General features: G+C 45.5%; 1 protein-coding gene across 3 annotated transcripts in view; it reads right to left on the bottom strand.

The window, feature by feature from the left end:
- LOC137562766 (shootin-1-like) overlaps window positions 1-18,785 on the bottom strand; it is a 57,036-nt gene that overhangs the window by 9,818 nt on the left and 28,433 nt on the right. For all 3 annotated transcript variants that reach the window (XM_068274447.1, XM_068274437.1, XM_068274457.1), the window contains 8 exons: window positions 17,546-17,622; window positions 15,275-15,431; window positions 12,388-12,488; window positions 11,047-11,128; window positions 7,668-7,762; window positions 7,293-7,439; window positions 1,184-1,337; window positions 824-1,001 (listed from right to left, as the gene is read on the bottom strand). In XM_068274447.1, coding sequence (XP_068130548.1) covers window positions 824-1,001; window positions 1,184-1,337; window positions 7,293-7,439; window positions 7,668-7,762; window positions 11,047-11,128; window positions 12,388-12,488; window positions 15,275-15,431; window positions 17,546-17,622 — 991 coding nt within the window. The remainder of the gene's footprint in view (window positions 1-823; window positions 1,002-1,183; window positions 1,338-7,292; window positions 7,440-7,667; window positions 7,763-11,046; window positions 11,129-12,387; window positions 12,489-15,274; window positions 15,432-17,545; window positions 17,623-18,785) is intronic.

Below are 18,785 nucleotides of genomic sequence, written 5' to 3'. Positions count from 1 at the left end.
ATAAGTAAGAGAGGTGCTCACAAAAAGAATAGCCAGAAAACTTAAAAAAAAACGAGCTAAAAAAAAGAGAGCTAAAAAGCCGGAAAGCCCTCCTCCTAAAAAGTAATGCTGAATATAAATTTGCCTTCAAAAACGGAAGGTATTTGTGATAATTCAGCTGTAACTGAGCAACTGTGGTTTCCCATGATGCATCGAAAGGAGCACCCCTGCGACCGCGGGGGGTCCCAAAGCTGTTTTGGGGCCACAACTACTAACCTTCCCTTCCTCCGATACAGAGGAACTATACTTCAGATCAGGTGTTTTTGTGGCTACACTTAGGGATGGGAAGATCATGATGGCCACACTTGTATTATGACCCTTGTGAGATGGGCCTCAAGGCCGTGAAGGGCACAAAGGGGAGGCGAGGGAAAGGTTGTAAAATTGGGGGTGCCCTTTCAATATTTTGTTGGGGGACCCCTTGAATTGTAGTTACGCCACTGATGTGATAAATGCCCACCCTCACTGGGGTGTCTGGATTTGCTCAGTCATTCCACAAAAATTATATTTATGAAAACAAAAACAAAAAATGAAGCTAATAGATGCTGTTGTCTTATGTGCTGAATACATTTTCCTTTTCATAAACAAACTGTGTCTTAAAACTGCACGAGAACATGAGGAACTGAACTAATGCTGTTTCTTGCAGTGATACTGACTCTACTGACAAGGGAGCAACGGACTCCAATATCCCTCCAGTGCCATCTCTGCGGCACACAAATGTAACCCCTGCAGATTGACCCAAGTTCTCCCAGTCTTTAGTTTAGGTAGGTTGGTAGACTTTACTCACTCTGTAGAGATGGCAGAGGACAGGGCAGGTGGTGGTGGTGGAGGCGGTGGAGGAGGAGGGGGAGGCGGAGGTGGCGGAGGAGGTGGAGGCGACGAGATAGGCTGGACTGCCGTTTCAACGGTTTCCTGTGAATGGTCAGAGCAGTCCTTGTCTTTCAGTTTTTCTTTTAATATCCTAACTGGAGAAAATGAACAGAATTCAGTTACTGAAGGCTGGAACTCGTCCGGGAAGACTGAATTGGGGACTTCAACTAGAAGCCAGATGGAATGTGCACCAAACCTCCCTGCTACAATGCCAGCTCCCGTGTATCACAGGCCAGAGGGGATCTGACTGTCCCTTCCTAGCTGGCTGCAATCATACCTCTCTCTTCTAAGGCTGCACACTTTGCTTGCTCCGCCTCCACCTCCTCCTGTAACCGCTTCTTCTCCTGGTTTGCTGAGCTCAGCTCCTCCTTCATCAGCAGGAAGTCTTCCTGTGAGGGTCTGTCAGCCAGCTGCAACTCCAGGCTCATCACCTGCAGACAGAAAGCAAATACAATACTCGCAATACAATAAGGGGTTAGAATTGAAAAAGGCAAAAGGTAGGTATTGGTTATGGTTATCCCCTAGGGAAGAGCAGCAGAACCTAGAACGCACATTGGAACGTGTAAACGTCAGTGGGGAAGAAGGAGTTTAGGCACAATTCCTGGAGCACTGTAATTACAGTGCAGTAGATTTGAGTGCAGCAGGTGCCTCCATAGTCCGTAATAGGAATTACGGGTATAGCGACGCACAGTCAGTAACTTCGGCACCGTCAGACGACAGAGCTGAAGTTGCTTTTAAAACACTGTAATTACATTACATCATTCCCCCATTATTCACATGGACCTAGAGGGAGAATAGTATTTAACGCCGCCGGGACTCGTGCAACAGCAGGATATGCCATACCGGCTGTATCCTGCGCCCAATTATTCTGGTGGGCAATTCATATGTATGCCAATTCCTCCCATCTCATGGACTTCATTGCTTTCCACCTTACTTCCAAATGCTGCTGCTCCTCCTGGTTATTTAGACACTTATTAGAACTGTCAGGGCTCGCAAATAGGGTAAGGGGAGATAATTGATAAATCACTAAGATTGGAAGACATCCATCCTCGGGTATTAAGGTATTTAAAGGTGTGTACTCACCTGTAATGGATGTCGCCCATCGGGGATCGGGACCTGATGCCTCGCGAGGGGCCAAAGCTGGGCCGGGTTAAATAGATGTGAAGTTAGCTAGGCAGCTGACGACACGTTCTGTTGCTATTTGGGCAGGCAGAGAGAGATAATGGAGCAGCACAGGTGGGGGAGCGGCATGAACAAATTAAACGTCCGTCGCTCGGGTGAGTTGATCCACCAGGGAGATCCCTTGGGGTCAGCGGTCGGGGGCTACTCTACACATGCCTGATTATCGCCTTAGCTGAGTTTAATCAATTTTGTAAAGCAGAGGGACACCAAGAGCCCCAATAGTGTAATTCGTCTTGGGGACAACAAAATAAATGAGAAGTTAAAATTAAACTTACAAACCAGGGTTACCATTAGGCAACCACTGTAAAAGCAGGTGGGAGAACAATCCTGACCCCACTCAGGAATAAAAAGTCGCTCTCTGTAGACAGGAAAATAGGGTAACAACCCTCCACCCAGGGTGGACTCAATGTAGTGTACAAGATACAGAGGCGCCAAAAGAATAAAAGGTAATTAAATGAACTTAAAAAACCAACTGGTTAAACAGAGGAGGCAGCGGTGGTCTTACCCCCTCCAAACAGAGGCGCCGAGCTCGCTGATATAATACAGATGCTGTGACTCCTACTGTATTTTGCCTGAGGAAGCGGGATGTATGGCCCGTGAAACGTGTTGCATTGTTTTTTGGAGTTCCGAATAAATTGTTGACTGTCTGAATCGCAGTCTTTGCCTGTGTCTGATTGGAGGGGTAAGACCACCGCTGCCTCCTCTGTTTAACCAGTTGGTTTTTTTAAGTTCATTTAATTACCTTTTATTCTTTTGGCGCCTCTGTATCTTGTACACTTAATCAATTTTGTGTTTGAGGCTTAAAGGAACTTTAACCAACGATTGAACTTCATCCCAATCAGTAGCTGATACCCCCTTTCCCATGAGAAATCTATTCCTTTTCTCAAATAGATCATTGGGGGGCTCGGTATGGCTGATATTGTGGTGAAACCCCTCCCACATTGTGACGTCATGACCATGGTCCTATCAGTTTACTCTGTGAACCTCGTTGCATTGTGGGAAATAACATCTGTTTCCAATTGCCAAGCAAGCAATATCTCCCTCTGTGCATAGAACTCTCAGTAACAAACATTTCGTTCAGATCACCTGGCAGGACTAAAGATGTCACCGCCAGTAATACATTTCAGAATGTAAATCAGGGAGAGGAGAGATTTTACAACAGCAAACACTGACTTAATAATTTATAATTTAATATTGTAAAAAATAAGCAATTGTATTTGTTATTTTATTTTCACTACAGTTCCCCTTTAAGTTCCATTATTGACAAACCTCTTTATCTTTTGTGACTCTCTTTCAAAGAGGCCAGTTCCAGCAGAGCGGTGTACAGCCCATGTTTTGCCATTATTTAACCCATTAGCAGCTGCAATAGAGTTATCTCATTTGAAATAAGTGCACTGCTTTTGACCTCAGTGGGTAGAACATGATGTGCCATAAATTCTTGGAAGGCTTTGATGTCTCTATGCTAGCAGAAAATACAGAAACTGAAAGCACAAGTCCTCTGTTACTGTCTGACACTGCCCCCTAGTGACAAGTGGCCATAAATACACATTACAGCAGTAGTATTTACTGTAGTAGCAAGGATTCGTTTTTTGTAGAAGCCTCTTTAGTCCGCTATACTTTCCTGGTGGTTTAGGGTCAACCCGAGCTGCTTGGTTTCTTTGATGTAGTAGCAAAGAAAGGTAAAAAATCCTAGTAATATAATAAATGGGAAAGTTCGGATGTTTGGCTGTTTGTTACTCGATCACGCAAAAACGGCTGAATGGATTTGAATGAAATTTGGCACACATATAGTACATTACCTGGAATAAAGTATAGGATACTTTTTATTCCCATAACCAAAAAGGGGGCGGAAACAAATACAAATTTCACTAGGGAAATGTAAACTGCAGCCATTCTTACACTGTTAATGGTAGGGTTCTCAAACTTTGCACAGTTGGTCGCTGGGTGACTGGGATTAATATTCAGAAAAGTGGGTGGAGCCTGCAAAACCAATTAAAATTCACCTATTGATTTTCAAGGGGAATATTTCATTGCTGCCATTCTTGCACTGTTAATGGCACAAGCCTCAAACCTAGTACAGTTGGTCATTGGGTGACTGGGGTTCAATTTCAGAAAGGGGGTGGAGCCACAAACAACCCATCAGATTTGTTTCATTTCAATGCAAATTATTGATGCCAAAGACCGCAAAGCTCACAAACTTGGTCATTGAGTAATTGTGTGTTAGGGTTAGGAAAAGTGGGCGGAGCCAACACCAGCCAAATACATAACCGGGCAACGCCGGGCCACCAGCTAGTAAGAAATAAAAAAAATGTGCTGAAATAAATTGGCCTGGAGCAAGCCTCCAAATAAATTGGCTGCTAAAGGGTTAAGAAGGCAAAAAAATGAATCCAGGAAACTATAGACATGCAGAGTTGTGTGCAAACAATTTGAGGGTCTGCTCAGAGATACTACACAAAACTGCATAGCAGAAAATAATGTAATTTCTCAGCATCAGCATCAGGTCCTGTATAACTAACATGCTCAGCTTTCATGAGGTAGTGAATGCTAGTGTGGATGTTGGGAATGCTGTGGATGTGATTCATCTTGGCAGGGGGAAGTTATGGCAAGGCTTTGGTAATGGGAATCAGTGATATTCTAGGGCAGAGCTTTCCGCGTACGTACAAAAAGGGCGCCTGGACAAAAAGGGCGCGGGGTGTAAACTCTAAATAATAATTAATCATTAATAGGGTTTATAAAAATAGTGTGCTATATTTCGTTTACAAATAAAGTTTAACAAAACTATAAATCATTAAATAATGTTTATAAAATCGGAAATTGTGAAAACGTTAATCTTCCCTATTTCTAAAGTTAAACTTATAATTACGTTTATTAAAAAAACAATAATATATGTTTAATTGTTATAATTGTATATTATTGTGAATAACCTTCATTTATGGTTTGTTCTTATAATAAAATCTGAAAATATTCTTTATAACGATGATATAAATATAAGTACGTTCGTAATAAGTGTTGTAAAACATTAGTAATTATTACTAAAATTTGACTAAAACTATACCTAAGCCTACTCTTACACAGAACCCTCCCTGTACCTATCCCTAACCCCTAGACCCCCCTGTTGGTGCCTAAACCTAAGACCCCCCTGTTGGTGCCTAAACCTAAGACCCCCCCTGTTGGTGCCTAAGTAACCCTCCCTGTACCTACCCCTAACCCCTAGACCCCCCTGTTGGTGCCTAAACCTAAGACCCCCCTGTTGGTGCCTAAACCTAAGACCCCCCTGGTGGTGCCTAAACCTAAGACCCCCCTGTTGGTGCCTAAACCTAAGACCCCCCTGTTGGTGCCTAAACCTAAGACCCCCCCTCTTGGTGCCTAAGTAACCCTCCCTGTACCTACCCCTAACCCCTAGACCCCCCTGTTGGTGCCTAAACCTAAGACCCCCCTGTTGGTGCCTAAACCTAAGACCCCCCTGGTGGTGCCTAAACCTAAGACCCCCCTGTTGGTGCCTAAACCTAAGACCCCCCTGTTGGTGCCTAAACCTAAGACCCCCCTGTTGGTGCCTAAACCTAAGACCCTCCTGTTGGTGCCTAAACCTAAGACCCCCCTGGTGGTGCCTAAACCTAAGACCCCCCTTTATTATGTGGATAATAATGTTTTACAAATTGTGACTCCAAAAAATATATTCCAATTTACATTACGTACTGATCGCTTTATTTTGTGAATAATGTTTTAAAAACAGTAAAGGATAAAACTTTAAATAAAAAAATATATTGCAATTTACATTACGTACTGATCGCTTTATTTTGTGAATAATGTTTTAAAAACAGTAAGGGATAAAACTTTAAATAATGTTTTAATTATTTAAATTAGATAAATATATTTAGTATTTTCATAAATGTTATTCGGCACGGGTGCATTTTATAAACGTAAATCAACACAAGCTCAGTTATAAATCATTAAACAGCTCCGGGAGCCGTTTGTAAACTTTATTTAGCTCCGGGCGCCGTTTGTAAACTTTATTTAGCTCCGGCGCCCTTTTTTCCTGCTCGGCGCCCATTAAACGTTATTTATTATGGGAGTGAATGGCGGCGCCCTTTTTGTCCACTAGCGGCCTGCGCCCTTTTTTCCCAGCTCCGAGCTTTCCAACCCTGTCCTCAAGTACCACCAACAGTCAATGTTTTGTGGAAATCCACAGAGGTAGTTAATCAGAGTACATATGGGTCCGGCGCCGCTCAGTTCAGTGCGGAGAGAGCCGGATGACGGCTCTCCCCGCTGCCGCTAAACTCCGAGGCGGCATTAAATACTATTCCCCCTCCGAGTTGCCGCAACTCGGAGGGAGATGTCATTCGGGGTCTTGCAGCCGCCAGAGTCCCGAATTACCGATGCGCGCCCCGCGCAGCATAGCATTGCTGCTATGGGGTGCCCCGTCTCGGTGCTCGGCTCACAGAGCCGCACGCCGAGATGAACTGCTTCGGTTAATCAGCTCTGCTGCAACACTAATTACCTCACCTGTGCATGTTTGTGGTTTTCTGCAACACATGTACTGTTGGTGGTACATGAGGACAGGGTTGAAAAGCCCTGCTCTAGGGTTAGGTGATTGAGCACTGAAACACTGATAAATATAGCATTACATAGTGAAAGCATGGGCGTGTCAGGAATACTATTCTCAATACCCAGTGGCACACCTTATTCACTAAATCAGATGTGACATGAAACCCTAATGCAGCAGAATAACCAAGCAGCTTAGGGTGTCCCAGAACCACTAGGAAGGGGGACTTAATATAGGTGACTAAAAGACACCAAAAAGCCCTCCTACTAAAAAGCAACGCTCAGTGTAATTTGCCTTCTTAAAACAGAATGTATTTTTGATAATTCAGCTGTAAGTGAGCAACTTTGGCTTCCCACAATGCACCGCTACTGAATATGCAAATTATCTCTTTATGCCCCTGAAGCCAGGCTTACATCCAGAATTGCAGTTGTGTAGCAAGCCAATAGTTTATACATTTTACAGAGCCACATCAACCCAACATGCAGACAGCCTGTTTCAGACTGTTGGTAATCATCAGTGCTGAATGATAGTCATGTGACCACACGGCTCTCATATCTCTCCTCAGTGGTGAATTATAGTCATGTGACCACACGGCTCTCATATCTCTCCTCAGTGGTGAATTATAGTTATGTGACCTGACCACACGGCTCTCATCTCTCACCTGCGTCTGCAGCGCTTGCTTGGTCTCCTCCAGAGTTGTATTCAGCATGCGTATGTCCTCCAAGGCTCTCATCAGCCTCTCATCAGGTTCCAGGTTCTGCATGAGGATCATACTCTGCCTGGCGACCGCCCGCTTCTCTCTCAGCATCTGAGGAGGGAACGCAAGGTGATAAACACTGCGATTCATTAAGACTGCGAGACATATTTACTGCATATTGCTCTGTATGTCCGGGCACAGGAAATAGGCAGTACTGTTTTCCATGTGATGACGCTGCCAACTACTGCCGCTGCCAACTGGAAATTTCTGGGGATGTCTTAGCAAGTGCAGTGTGCCGGAAGGGAAATCACCGGTCCTCTTTATGTGTAAACTCAATACCTTGTTTGCCAAGACTTCAGCCTCTTGTCTTAAGTCTTGTTCCAACTCCAACTGCCCCATCATGGTGGAGAACTCCTGAGTGACTGCCAGGGATACTGAGAGCAAGAGGGATATCATCATGGTTAGTACAGCCGCAATCAATAGTCAGACATGTCTACAAAACTGCAATAAAAAGTTAATCAACTTGGACACCCTGATTATATAGGCTGGATAGTGTAACTGGTGGCTGGATAGTGTACTGGTTAAGGGCTCTGACACAGGAGACCAGGGTTTTAATCTCAGCTCTTCCTGTACAGTAAGCCTGCACCAATTCACTAAGGAGTCCTTGGACTAGACTCCCAACACTGTTACTGCCTACTGAGCGCACACTAGTGGCTGCAGCTCAAGCACTTTGCATGCCAGGAGAAAAGCGAAATATAAATGTTATTTGTCTTGTCTATATATCTAATAGAATAGGGGTAGGCTGCACACCTAAAGAAGCTATTTCACCCAAAACAGTAACAAAACTTATATATAACATAAGTAACACTAAATATGCATTGCACATATGCACTCAAGTTTTAGTATATAATAATTAGTTCTGCATAAAGATTAGTAAGGATTATGGCCCTAATTTACAGTACAGTGGTAAGACAGCCATGCGCAGTCATCGTATGGAAATTTTACTGGCACTTAGGGCTGGTTCACACGGGCTACTGCTGGTGGCCGGCCTCGACATTTACTGCCAAAATCTGCCGCGTTAACCGGTGACTGCTGTCTATTGCCCAAGCGTAGTGGTAAATCAAATTTTCCGAGATGCTGCATGTAGCTTCTAGTATTGGCTGCAATGGCAGTTCTGTATCCCCCCAGGGCTTCAAAACACAACGTAATGACCAATCGATGGGAATCAATGCCAAAGCTTTTTTTGCTCAGCAGCAGTAAAGCACTTGATGTTGGTGAAACAAGCCACCGGCAGTCGCCCGTGTGAACTGAGCCCTGCCTGTTACCTATTAGTACCAAGTATGTTACTGGAGTAATGTGGGTATTGCTATGGTAACTTGTGACGTAAAGCGCATTGCCATAGCAATGCCTGTGTCACCCTGGCAATGCTCGCCACGCTATTAAGTTAAAGAATACCAAAGCCAAAATACTCTGGTAAAAAGTTAAGGTGTAGTTGGTGGGGGGGCTATAAGCAAATACTTACGATACCTCCATTTCTCCTACTTCACTCGCTATTCCCCTACAATCAGACCCATTATTCTTGGCGACTCCAAACTGCGCAGTATGTCCATTCTGTTCCCCTGTGACCATGCAGTGATGTCACAGGACAGGAGGGCACACGCTCGCTCTCCTTGCCCCTGCTTCCCGGTGTGCACGCTCCACTGCAGTGCAGTGAGCATCACATGCTGAGCGGAGATGCGGTGGAGCGAGCGCTCTCCTGTCCTGTGACATCACTCTCCACAGGGGAGCAGAACGGACATACTGCGCATGCACTGCGCATGTCCGGGTTTGGAGTCACTGAGGATAACGGGACTAAGTGTAGGAGAACGGCAAGTGTTAGAGGGGAACTGGAGGTGCGATAAGTATTTGCTTACACCCCCTACCCACTGCACCTTCACTTTTTACTAGAGTTTTTTGGCTCTGGTGTCCTTTAACCACTTCACCACTGAGGGGTTTTACCCCCTGAGCACCAGAGCAATTTTCACCTTTCAGCGCTCCTTCCATTCATTCGTCTATAACTTTATTATTACTTATCGCAATGAAATGAACTATATCTTGTTTTTTCCGCCACCAATTAGGCTTTCTTTAGGTGGGACATTATGCCAAGAATTATTTTTTTCTAAATGTGTTTTAATGGGAAAATAGGAAAAATGTGGGGAAAAAAATAATTATTTTTCAGTTTTCGGCCATTATAGTTTTTAAATAATGCATGCTACTGTAATTAAAACCCATGAAATTTATTTGCCCTTTTGTCCCGGTTATAAAACCATTTAAATTATGTCCCTATCACAATGTTTGGCGCCAATATTTTATTTCGAAATAAAGGCGCATTTTTTTCAGTTTTGCGTCCATCCCTAATTACAAGCCCATAGTTTATAAAGTAACAGTGTTATACCCTCTTGACATATTTAAATATTTAATATTTAAAAAGTTCAGGCCCTAAGGTAACTATTTATGTATTTTTTTTATTTTTTTTTAATTGTAAATTTTTTAATTTTTTTTTTTATTACAAAAAAAAAAAAAATGGGGAGTGTGGGAGGTAATGAGTTAATTTTTTGTGTAAAAGTCATTTATTTGTATGTGAAAAATGTGTAGGGTGTAGTTTACTATTTGCCCACAAGATGGCCACAGTAGCTTTTTGTTTTCATGCGACCTCCAAGCTTCCTTCCGGAAGCTTGGAGGAAGTATAAGGAGGCTGGACACGTGAGTTTTTTTTCACAATGATCGCGCTGCCCATCGGAGAGCAGCGGATCATTGCGGGGCTTAGATCAACGAACGGGAATGGATTTTCCCGTTCATTGATCTCCGGGCGAGCGGGCGGCGGCGTGTTTACTAGCGGCGGGCGGCGTGTTTACGAGCGGGAGCGCGGACAGCGTCGGGAACGTGGAAAGTACGGATTTCTCCGTCCCTGGGGGTTAAAGGATGGAAAAAGGGACGGAGAAATCCGTACGGGCGGGGGTAAAGTGGTTAAGGCTACTTTCACACTGGGACATTGCGTTTTAATGCGACATTAAAGTCACAACGCAAACTAACAAAGCAACGTCCCAAAAAACTCACAACGCAACTTAATGCCTCGTTATCGTCACATACAGTAGAGCATACAGGCAATGTAAAGTATGCTTCTAAGTCATTACTGAGCATGTGCAAACAGTCTAATGGAGCAAATAATGTGTATAACGCACTGCATGCAGCACTTTCTAATAATGCTACACGTTACGCACAAACGCAATGTGTGCACTGTGAATGTCGCACAGACTTAGTATTGCTGTGCGTTAGTCTGCTTTGAATCATTTTAGAACTTGCGACTTTAACGTCGCACTGTGAAAGAGGTCTAATGAGTGGTGCTTCCGCGCCATTAGTACAGGTAAAATTGCTATGCGCTTACCACTGACATGCGTGACAATAAGGTTACTGACTTGCTACATGTGAATATATGTCCAGCAGCACGATTCAGGAGCGTTCCTGGATACATACTCACTTGTAGCATTATTGTATTGTATACAAATACTGCAACACAAATAAAGCTAAGCTTGTTCTCTCTACAGGACAAAAAGGTCAATTCATAAAACTTTTGTCAAACATCCCCAGAGTAATCATGACTCCTCCCCATCTTATTAAAAATAAAATAAATTGGTGGGGTTCCCCTTGGATCTTATTGTTGGGGGGCTGGGGCGCTTACCTCTGTTCAGTTTCAGGCACTTTTTCTGGTTCTTTTGGAGTTGTACTGAAAGTATTTGTTTTTGCAGACGTACCTCTTCAACCTTAAGTTAAAAATCATAAACAATCATGACAAATACTCAATAAAAATGTTACGTGAAAAAAAATCATGACAAATGCCAAATACTCAAAAAAATTTATGTGTTTTAAACGTGCCTCATTCCTATCTCAGAAAATCGGGAGGTATGCATGTTTGATAGCAGATGCGGGTGTCATCCTGGAGAATTCGCACTCATAACATGGAAAACCCGCTGTGGTGGGAGGAGTTTTCCAGGGTAGTGAGATAAACCTGTGGGTTTCCATGGTAGCTTAGACCCACCGCTTCGTTAGAAAATTGAAGTGTGATAAAAAGTCTTTGTAACCATGGCAACAGTACTCTGAAGTACAGCTCGTTCCGCTATGCTGCACAACTAAGTACACAACAGGAGCCATTGTTGCTCATTTTTGACACCTGTACAAATCAAACTTTGACAGTCCCTCTGACATGTCCAGTTACCCCATTGGATAGCAGTTGCTCAAGGCCTGGGCAGGGGCGGACTGACCATTTGGGCACTTGGGCATGGACCGAGGGCCTGTAGTCAGTAGGGCCCGCCCTGTGTTGCCAACCGATTTGTGCTGTGAGCAGGAGGGTGGCAGGGCAGTGAAGGGGGAGAAGCAGGCACAGCGGCGGGGAAGGGGGGACATCTCCCCCCCCCCCCCCTCACCTTGGGGCTCCCCTTACCTCGCTCCCCCCTCCAGAATTTAGTATTGTGGGTGGCTGGCAGTGGGCGGGGGCTCACCTCTTCCTTGTTCCAGGTGCGGGAGGGAGCACTGCATGCCACTAGTCTGGTCTACTCAGTCACTGAGTTTTTCTCAGTAAAAAATATCCTTTGTCTGTAAATTTTGATATCTTTGTCAGTAAAAAATAATGTGAAAGGTCGGCAACACTGGTACGGGGCCCCATAATCTCTTATTGCCCGGGGGCCCCATGAGTTGTCAGTCTGGGCCAGGGCCTGTGTGGCGTTTTCCAGAACTCTGGCCCGGCTGCTACCTCAGCACTTGCTGGAGAAGAACGGAGGGAGGAGTGAGGAGGAAGCGATACCCAGTGTCGGACTGGGAGCTGGAAAAGATGTGGAAATCCACCTGTTGGCCAAGCAGCAGAAACCCTATGTGATCACTCCCAATAGAAACCTGCAGCAAGTCTTCTCTGTGAGCAGCAACACAGGGTCACTGCTGCTTGGTCAGCAGGTTGATTTCTTCAGCTTTCCTACCTCCCAGTCCGACACTGGCAATACCTGATACTTTTTCACAATCACAGATTTACCTCCTTCTTCAGTCTCTCCATCTGGCTCTTCAGTTCTTCTATTTCATCCATATTCTGTTTCTTATCCTCCTGCAGCTTCCGGACCGCCTCCTGCAGATCTTCTGCCATGCAAAACAAACACACCCACCAGCAGCAGGAGGCTTCTCATTATAAATACACACAGCGGAAAATGTACGCTCAGTTCCAGCCAATACAGCTGTTATTAATTCGCTGACATTTCTATGTAATATTTGTAGTCATTATTTAAAGTGTCTATCCATTTTGGCATTGTTCACTTTGGCACTGGTGCCATGCTTCAGCTGTGGGACCATACTTCAGTTCTGGGCAGCAGGTTTAGCTACCCCTAATGTATCCACATAACAGGACCCCTTACTGACACCTAGCCCCAGCCTTAACATTTACCCCTTCCCAACACCTAACCCCCTGCCTTAACGTTCACTGCTTCTTGACACCTAACCCTAACCCCCTTCCCAACACCCAACCCTAACCTCCTGCCTTTACATGCTCCTGTCTATCTGCTTCCTGACACATAATCCCAACCTCCTGCCAATACAGTAACTGCTTTCTGACACCTAACCCCCTTCCCAACACCCAACCCTAACCTTCTGCCTTTACAGTAACTTTACAGTGACTGCTTCTTGACACCTAACCCCAACCTCCTCCCTTAAATCCCTTTATGACACATAATCCTAACCACTTCAGCCCACAGGCCATTTTAATCTTACTGCCAAGAGCCATTTTCACCTGTCCTCCTCCCACTCATTTGGTGATAACTTTATTACTGCTTCTCACACCTGAATAATCTATATCTTGTTTTTTCAGTAATTACTTTATTTTCTATGTATTTTATAGGGGAAAAAAAGGAAACAATTAAAAAAATACACTATTTCTCCAATTCCATCCCCTATAATTTTAAAATAAGCAATGCTACTGTAAATAAAACATTTAGGATATTTTATTTGTTCTTTTGTTTCGGCTATCACAACATTTAAATTATGTTCCTAGTACAAAGTATGGCGACAATATATTATTTGTAAATGAAGGTGTATTTTTTTTCTATTGTGTTTTTTTTTTTTTTTGTATCCCTGTCAATAATTACAAGCCCTTTTTTGCAAAAATATCAGGTATATACCTTATGACATACATATAAAAAAAGCTGAGTCCTTAAAGGAAAGGTTCAGGGAGGGTGGGTAAAAAATAAAAATCAAATTCCACTTACCTGGGGCTTCCTCCAGCCCGTGGCAGGCTGGAGGTGCCCTCGCCGCCGCTCCGCAGGCTCCCGGTGGTCTCCGGTGGCCGACCCGACCCGGCCAGGCCGGCTGCCAGGTCGGGCTCTTCTGCGCTCCAAGGCCCGGAACTTCTGCGTCCCACGCCGGCGCTCTGACGTCATCGGACGTCCTCCGGGCTCTACTGCGCATGCGCAGTAGTTCTGCGCCTGCGCAGTAGAGCCCGGAGGACGTCCGATGACGTCAGAGCGCCGGCGTGGGACGCAGAAGTTCCGGGCCTTAGAGCGCAGAAGAGCCCGACCTGGCAGCCGGCCTGGCCAGGTTGGGTCGGCCACCGGAGACCACCGGGAGCCTGCGGAGCGGCGGCGAGGGCACCTCCTGCCTGCCACGGGCTGGAGGAAGCCCCAGGTAAGTGGAATTTGATTTTTATTTTTTATCTACCCTCCCTGAACCTTCCCTTTAAGGCAACTATTTATGCAATTTTTTTTAAACATTCTTTTTCCTACATTAGAAAAAGGGGGAGGGGGGGCTTTAGAAGGGATTCATTTTAGTAATAGGAAGTGTTCAATCTTTTTTTTTACATTAATTTTTACTTTCGTTATTAGGAATGAACATGGCCCCGATGAGGGTCATGTCCATTCATTCCAGGCCCTTTGGTTTGCTCAGGGAACACATGTTTCCCTTCACCAGTTGCCGCTATGCTCCCACTTGTTCACGTCGGGAGCACCCGCCTCAGCAAAACTGGACTCTTATACCTGTCCATATAGACTAGCACGGCTCCTATCTGGACGACTATAGTCATCCAGAAAGGATAAATTAGGTAATGTAAAGTCTTTCATGACACCTAATGCTAACCTCCCCTAATATAAACCTTTTCACAACAGCAAACCTTAAACCCCGTCCCCCATAACATTAACACCTAACTGCCTTCCTTAATTTTGATCTCTTTCTGACACTTAAGCCTTTAATTCCCTCCTAACTGTGAACTCCTTCTTAATTACCTAACCGTAATTAATTACCACTAACCTCTTCCTGGCAACTAACAAGGCCAGATTTATACGTTTTCCAGCCCTGGGGCCCTTGTGTGATCATAACCTCTACATCCAGGGGCGTAGCAATAGAGGATGCAGAGGTAGCGACCGCATCGGGGCCCTTGGGCCAGAGGGGCCCCCGAAGGGCCCTCCCTCAACTACAGTGTTAGCTTTCTATTGGTCCTGTGTTCATAATAATCACTTCTATAGATACTTTGAATAGTGGGAAACATTAACAACCTGCTCCCCATCCCCTTCCTGCTCCTCTAACACTGTAGTTGCCATTGGCAGGTTTTGGTGCGCAGTAGCAATTGTTATGTATAGAGTGCTTGGGGCCCCATTGTAAAACTTGCACCAGGACCCATATCTCCTTACCTACGCCACTGTCTACATCTCCTATTGCTACGCCACTATCAGCATCCACTCTATCTGATAGTTATGTAGCTAAATTCCAGCACCCAAACTAAACACCCTGTCCTCACACACTACCTGACACCCCCCGATTTACTCCATCTGGCACAGATCTGCCATTTCATCAATGTATAAATAAGCACTGGTGGCCAAGTGAACAGTGGCGTGCTACTTGCTGTGTCTGCTCATGGCGTGTGTAATATACCCGCCATGCATTACCTGTATCCTGAAGCTGATCATCATGTATCCTTTCAGCACTGAGGTCACAGATCACCTCGTCTTGCTCCACCAGGGGTGCCACATCTTGTAACGGACACTGTGGTATGGAGATAGATTGTGAGCTCTTCTGGTTCAGTGTATCAATTTCTTTACTGTCCTGGAACAGAGAGGATGTTCAAGGTTTAGATTTGAACAAAACTTTATTAAAGCTTTCATATCTACTGACAAATATGTTATGTAGCACAGTGGTAGCAGGACATTTTTTTTTTTTCATCAAATACATAAATGTAACTAAACATATAACAATGGGTCTTTAGCATCAATGATGTCATGAGTAGAGCTGGCCACATCGAACACTATGAATCCAGCGCAGGAGACATAGCCAGCATAGGCCGTAATAGGAATTACAGCTATAGCAGCGCACAGTTAGTAACTTCAGTGCTGTCAGAAGACCGAGCTGAAGTTATTTAAAACACAATAATTCGGCCTCCAGCAATAGCTGGAAGCCGTATTACATCTTTCCCCACCATCCATGGCGACCTGGAGGGGGAATAGTAATTAACACGCCCGGGACTTGTGCAGCAGCAGGATCAGCCATATACCGGCTGTATCCTGCGCCCAAGTCTCCCGGCGCCGATTAATCTCGTACGCGGCCACATAGCTATGTATTGGGATTGTGTATCCTACCTGAAAAAAAGTTTGGATAGATGTCAGGTACCTGTCCCCAGAGATGGAGTAAGATAGATCCCCCCACCCACTGGTGTAACAATAGGCCCTGCATCCCCTGCCCCCGCGGAGGGGGGGGGGGGGCGCTCAAGGCTGTTTTGGGGGGCTGGAGGGGAAAGCTATGCTGCAGTTCGGGCTTTCCCTTCTGCGCTCCCCTCCAGCTTCAATAAGTGTCTATGAGCAGCGGTGGCAGATACATACCTTCCGTGTGCTCCAGCGTAGACGCTCCTCTCTCTAGTCTCTGACGCGACTTCCACGCTGGAGCGCACAGAAGGTATGTATCTGCCGCAGCTGCTCACGGACACTTATTAAAGCTGGAGGGGAGCGCAGAGGGGAAAGCCCAAGGTGAGGGAGGGGGGGACCATCCCCGCTCCCCTCCGAGTGTGGCCATAGCTTTCCCTTCATGCTGCGTCCCCTCTAGCCCCCCAAAACGACCCAGAGCGGGGCGGGTGCACACACAGAATTTTTGCAGGGGGGCCCGGTGGGATCTAGTTACGCACCCCCCCCCCATGATCCTTTTGATAATCTGAGACGGGAGTGGATCAGAGAAAGTAGCAATTGACCCCCTGACAGCCACCAGGCCACAGGCACTTACCAAGGTTGCCTTGTGGATGATCCTGCTCTTTCAGGGCTGTTTCTCATAGCCTACATGAATTTGTTTTATGAAAAGTTTGATGGGTTGGTTTCTTTAGGCCACACCTCGCCGTAGATGCAGGGCGTAACTAGGGGCGAGTAGCAGGGGGGACCAGAGGTGTGGGGAGGCCTCAACTACTAACCTTCCCTTTCTCTAATACTCCAGATTAGGTGTTTTATCAGCTTTACAAGATGGGCCAGCAGGCTGTGAGCGTCGCCAAATAGAAGCAAAGGAAAGGCTGTGAACATTAAAGTGAACCCCCGGAATAAAAATCTACTCAGCAAAACTGAAAAGGCGTGGTGTTTCTTTAACAGTTTCACAGCATCAGAACGTTGTTTTGCTTACCAAAGCATCATTTTTAGCTGCATTTTTAGCTAAGCTCCACCCATCAAAGAAAACTGCCCGGGCTTTTTTTACCTGATGCTGATGCAAGGCATGATGGGATTTCCTATGTTGTTATTCACGTCGCCTAGCAACTGGGAGAGGTGATCAGCACACAGGACAATTGGAACTGTGTCTCATGCTCTCTGTCACCTCCTTTTAACCAAAAAGATGGCCGCCCTCAAGAAATCAAACATTTGCCTGTTCTTTTAAAACAGCGTGGGTAAGATATTATATTACCTATCTATTTTAATTAACATAACTAATGTAACTTAATGACAGCATGTTTGTTTAGGCTGCAGTTCCTCTTTAAGGGGCCCATCAAAGCTTTGCTGGAGGGCCATAGACAGTCAATCCATGTAGTCATATTGGTGTCACAGTCCAAGGGGAGGAGCTCTCCCTGTCTAGCCCCTCCTCTCATTCTCTGTGTTTTGTATAGGCGGTTTCCCCATTCTTGTTGTGTGGCCATTTCTGCCTTTTCCACAAAGAAGACTATAAGTCCCCACACAGAGTTACTCTAATCTCTGTACCTGGCTTTGGAGTTCCGATGTTTCCTCCTCATCCTGCTTTTGTTCTTCTTGTAACTTCTGGTCCATCTCCTGGAGATCTTCTCTCGTATAAACATGAAAAAAATAGCAAACCAGAATACTAAGGCACACACCCAATGGGAAGACATTATGGTCGCTTCTGTCCATACAAAGCAATCGGGATAACTGTTGTTAGTTTTGGGGCTGAGGGCATCCAGGGAAGGTTAGAGGAAATGCTGAGAGCTTTGGTTAAGGTGGCCACACATCATACAATTAGAGTTGGGCCGAACGGTTCGCCTGCGAACGGTTCCATGCGAACTTCCGTGGTCCGCGTTCGCGTCCTTTTTCGGAAATTCGGTTCGCCCCATAATGCACCATGAGGGTCAACTTTGACCCTCTACATCACAGTCAGCAGGCCCAGTGTAGCCAATTAGGCTACACTAGCCCCTGGAGCCACTCCCCCCCTACTAAAAGGCAGGCAGCGGTGACCATTGCGGTCACTCGTGTGCCTGCATTAGTGAGAGTAGGGCGAGCTGCTGCACACTCTCTCTCATAGGGAAAGATTAGTTAGGCTTAGCTTGTCCCTGGCTGCATACCTGTTCTGCGAACCCACCACTGCATACCTGTACTGTGAACCCACCACTGCATACCTGTTCTGTGAACCCACCACTGCATACCTGTTCTGTGAACCCACCACTGCATACCTGTTCAGTGAACCGACCACTGCATACCTGTACTGTGAACCCACCACTGCATACCTGTTCTGTGAACCCACCACTGCATACCTGTACTGTGAACCCACCACTGCATACCTGTTCTGTTCAGTGAACCCGCCACTGTATACCTGTTCTGTTCAGTGAACCCGCCACTGCATACCTGTTCTGTTCAGTGAACCCGCCACTGTATACCTGTTCTGTTCAGTGAACCCGCCACTGCATACCTGTTCTGTTCAGTGAACCCGCCACTGTATACCTGTTCTGTTCAGTGAACCCGCCACTGCATACCTGTTCTGTTCAGTGAACCCGCCACTGTATACCTGTTCTGTTCAGTGAACCCGCCACTGCATACCTGTTCTGTTCAGTGAACCCGCCACTGTATACCTGTTCTGTTCAGTGAACAGTTTGGTGTGTCAGTGTGAAGCAGTACCTTAATTACACTACCTGATTGATGGATACACATGCAAGATGTTTTAAAGCACTTTAGGCCTGTCATTTAGCATTCAATATGATTTCTGCCCTTAAAA

This window comes from Hyperolius riggenbachi, chromosome 1 (assembly GCF_040937935.1).
Source record: "Hyperolius riggenbachi isolate aHypRig1 chromosome 1, aHypRig1.pri, whole genome shotgun sequence".
NCBI classification, from domain to species: domain Eukaryota; kingdom Metazoa; phylum Chordata; class Amphibia; order Anura; family Hyperoliidae; genus Hyperolius; species Hyperolius riggenbachi.
Note: the sequence above shows the minus strand (reverse complement) of the source record. Positions and strands in the feature narration are given on the sequence as shown.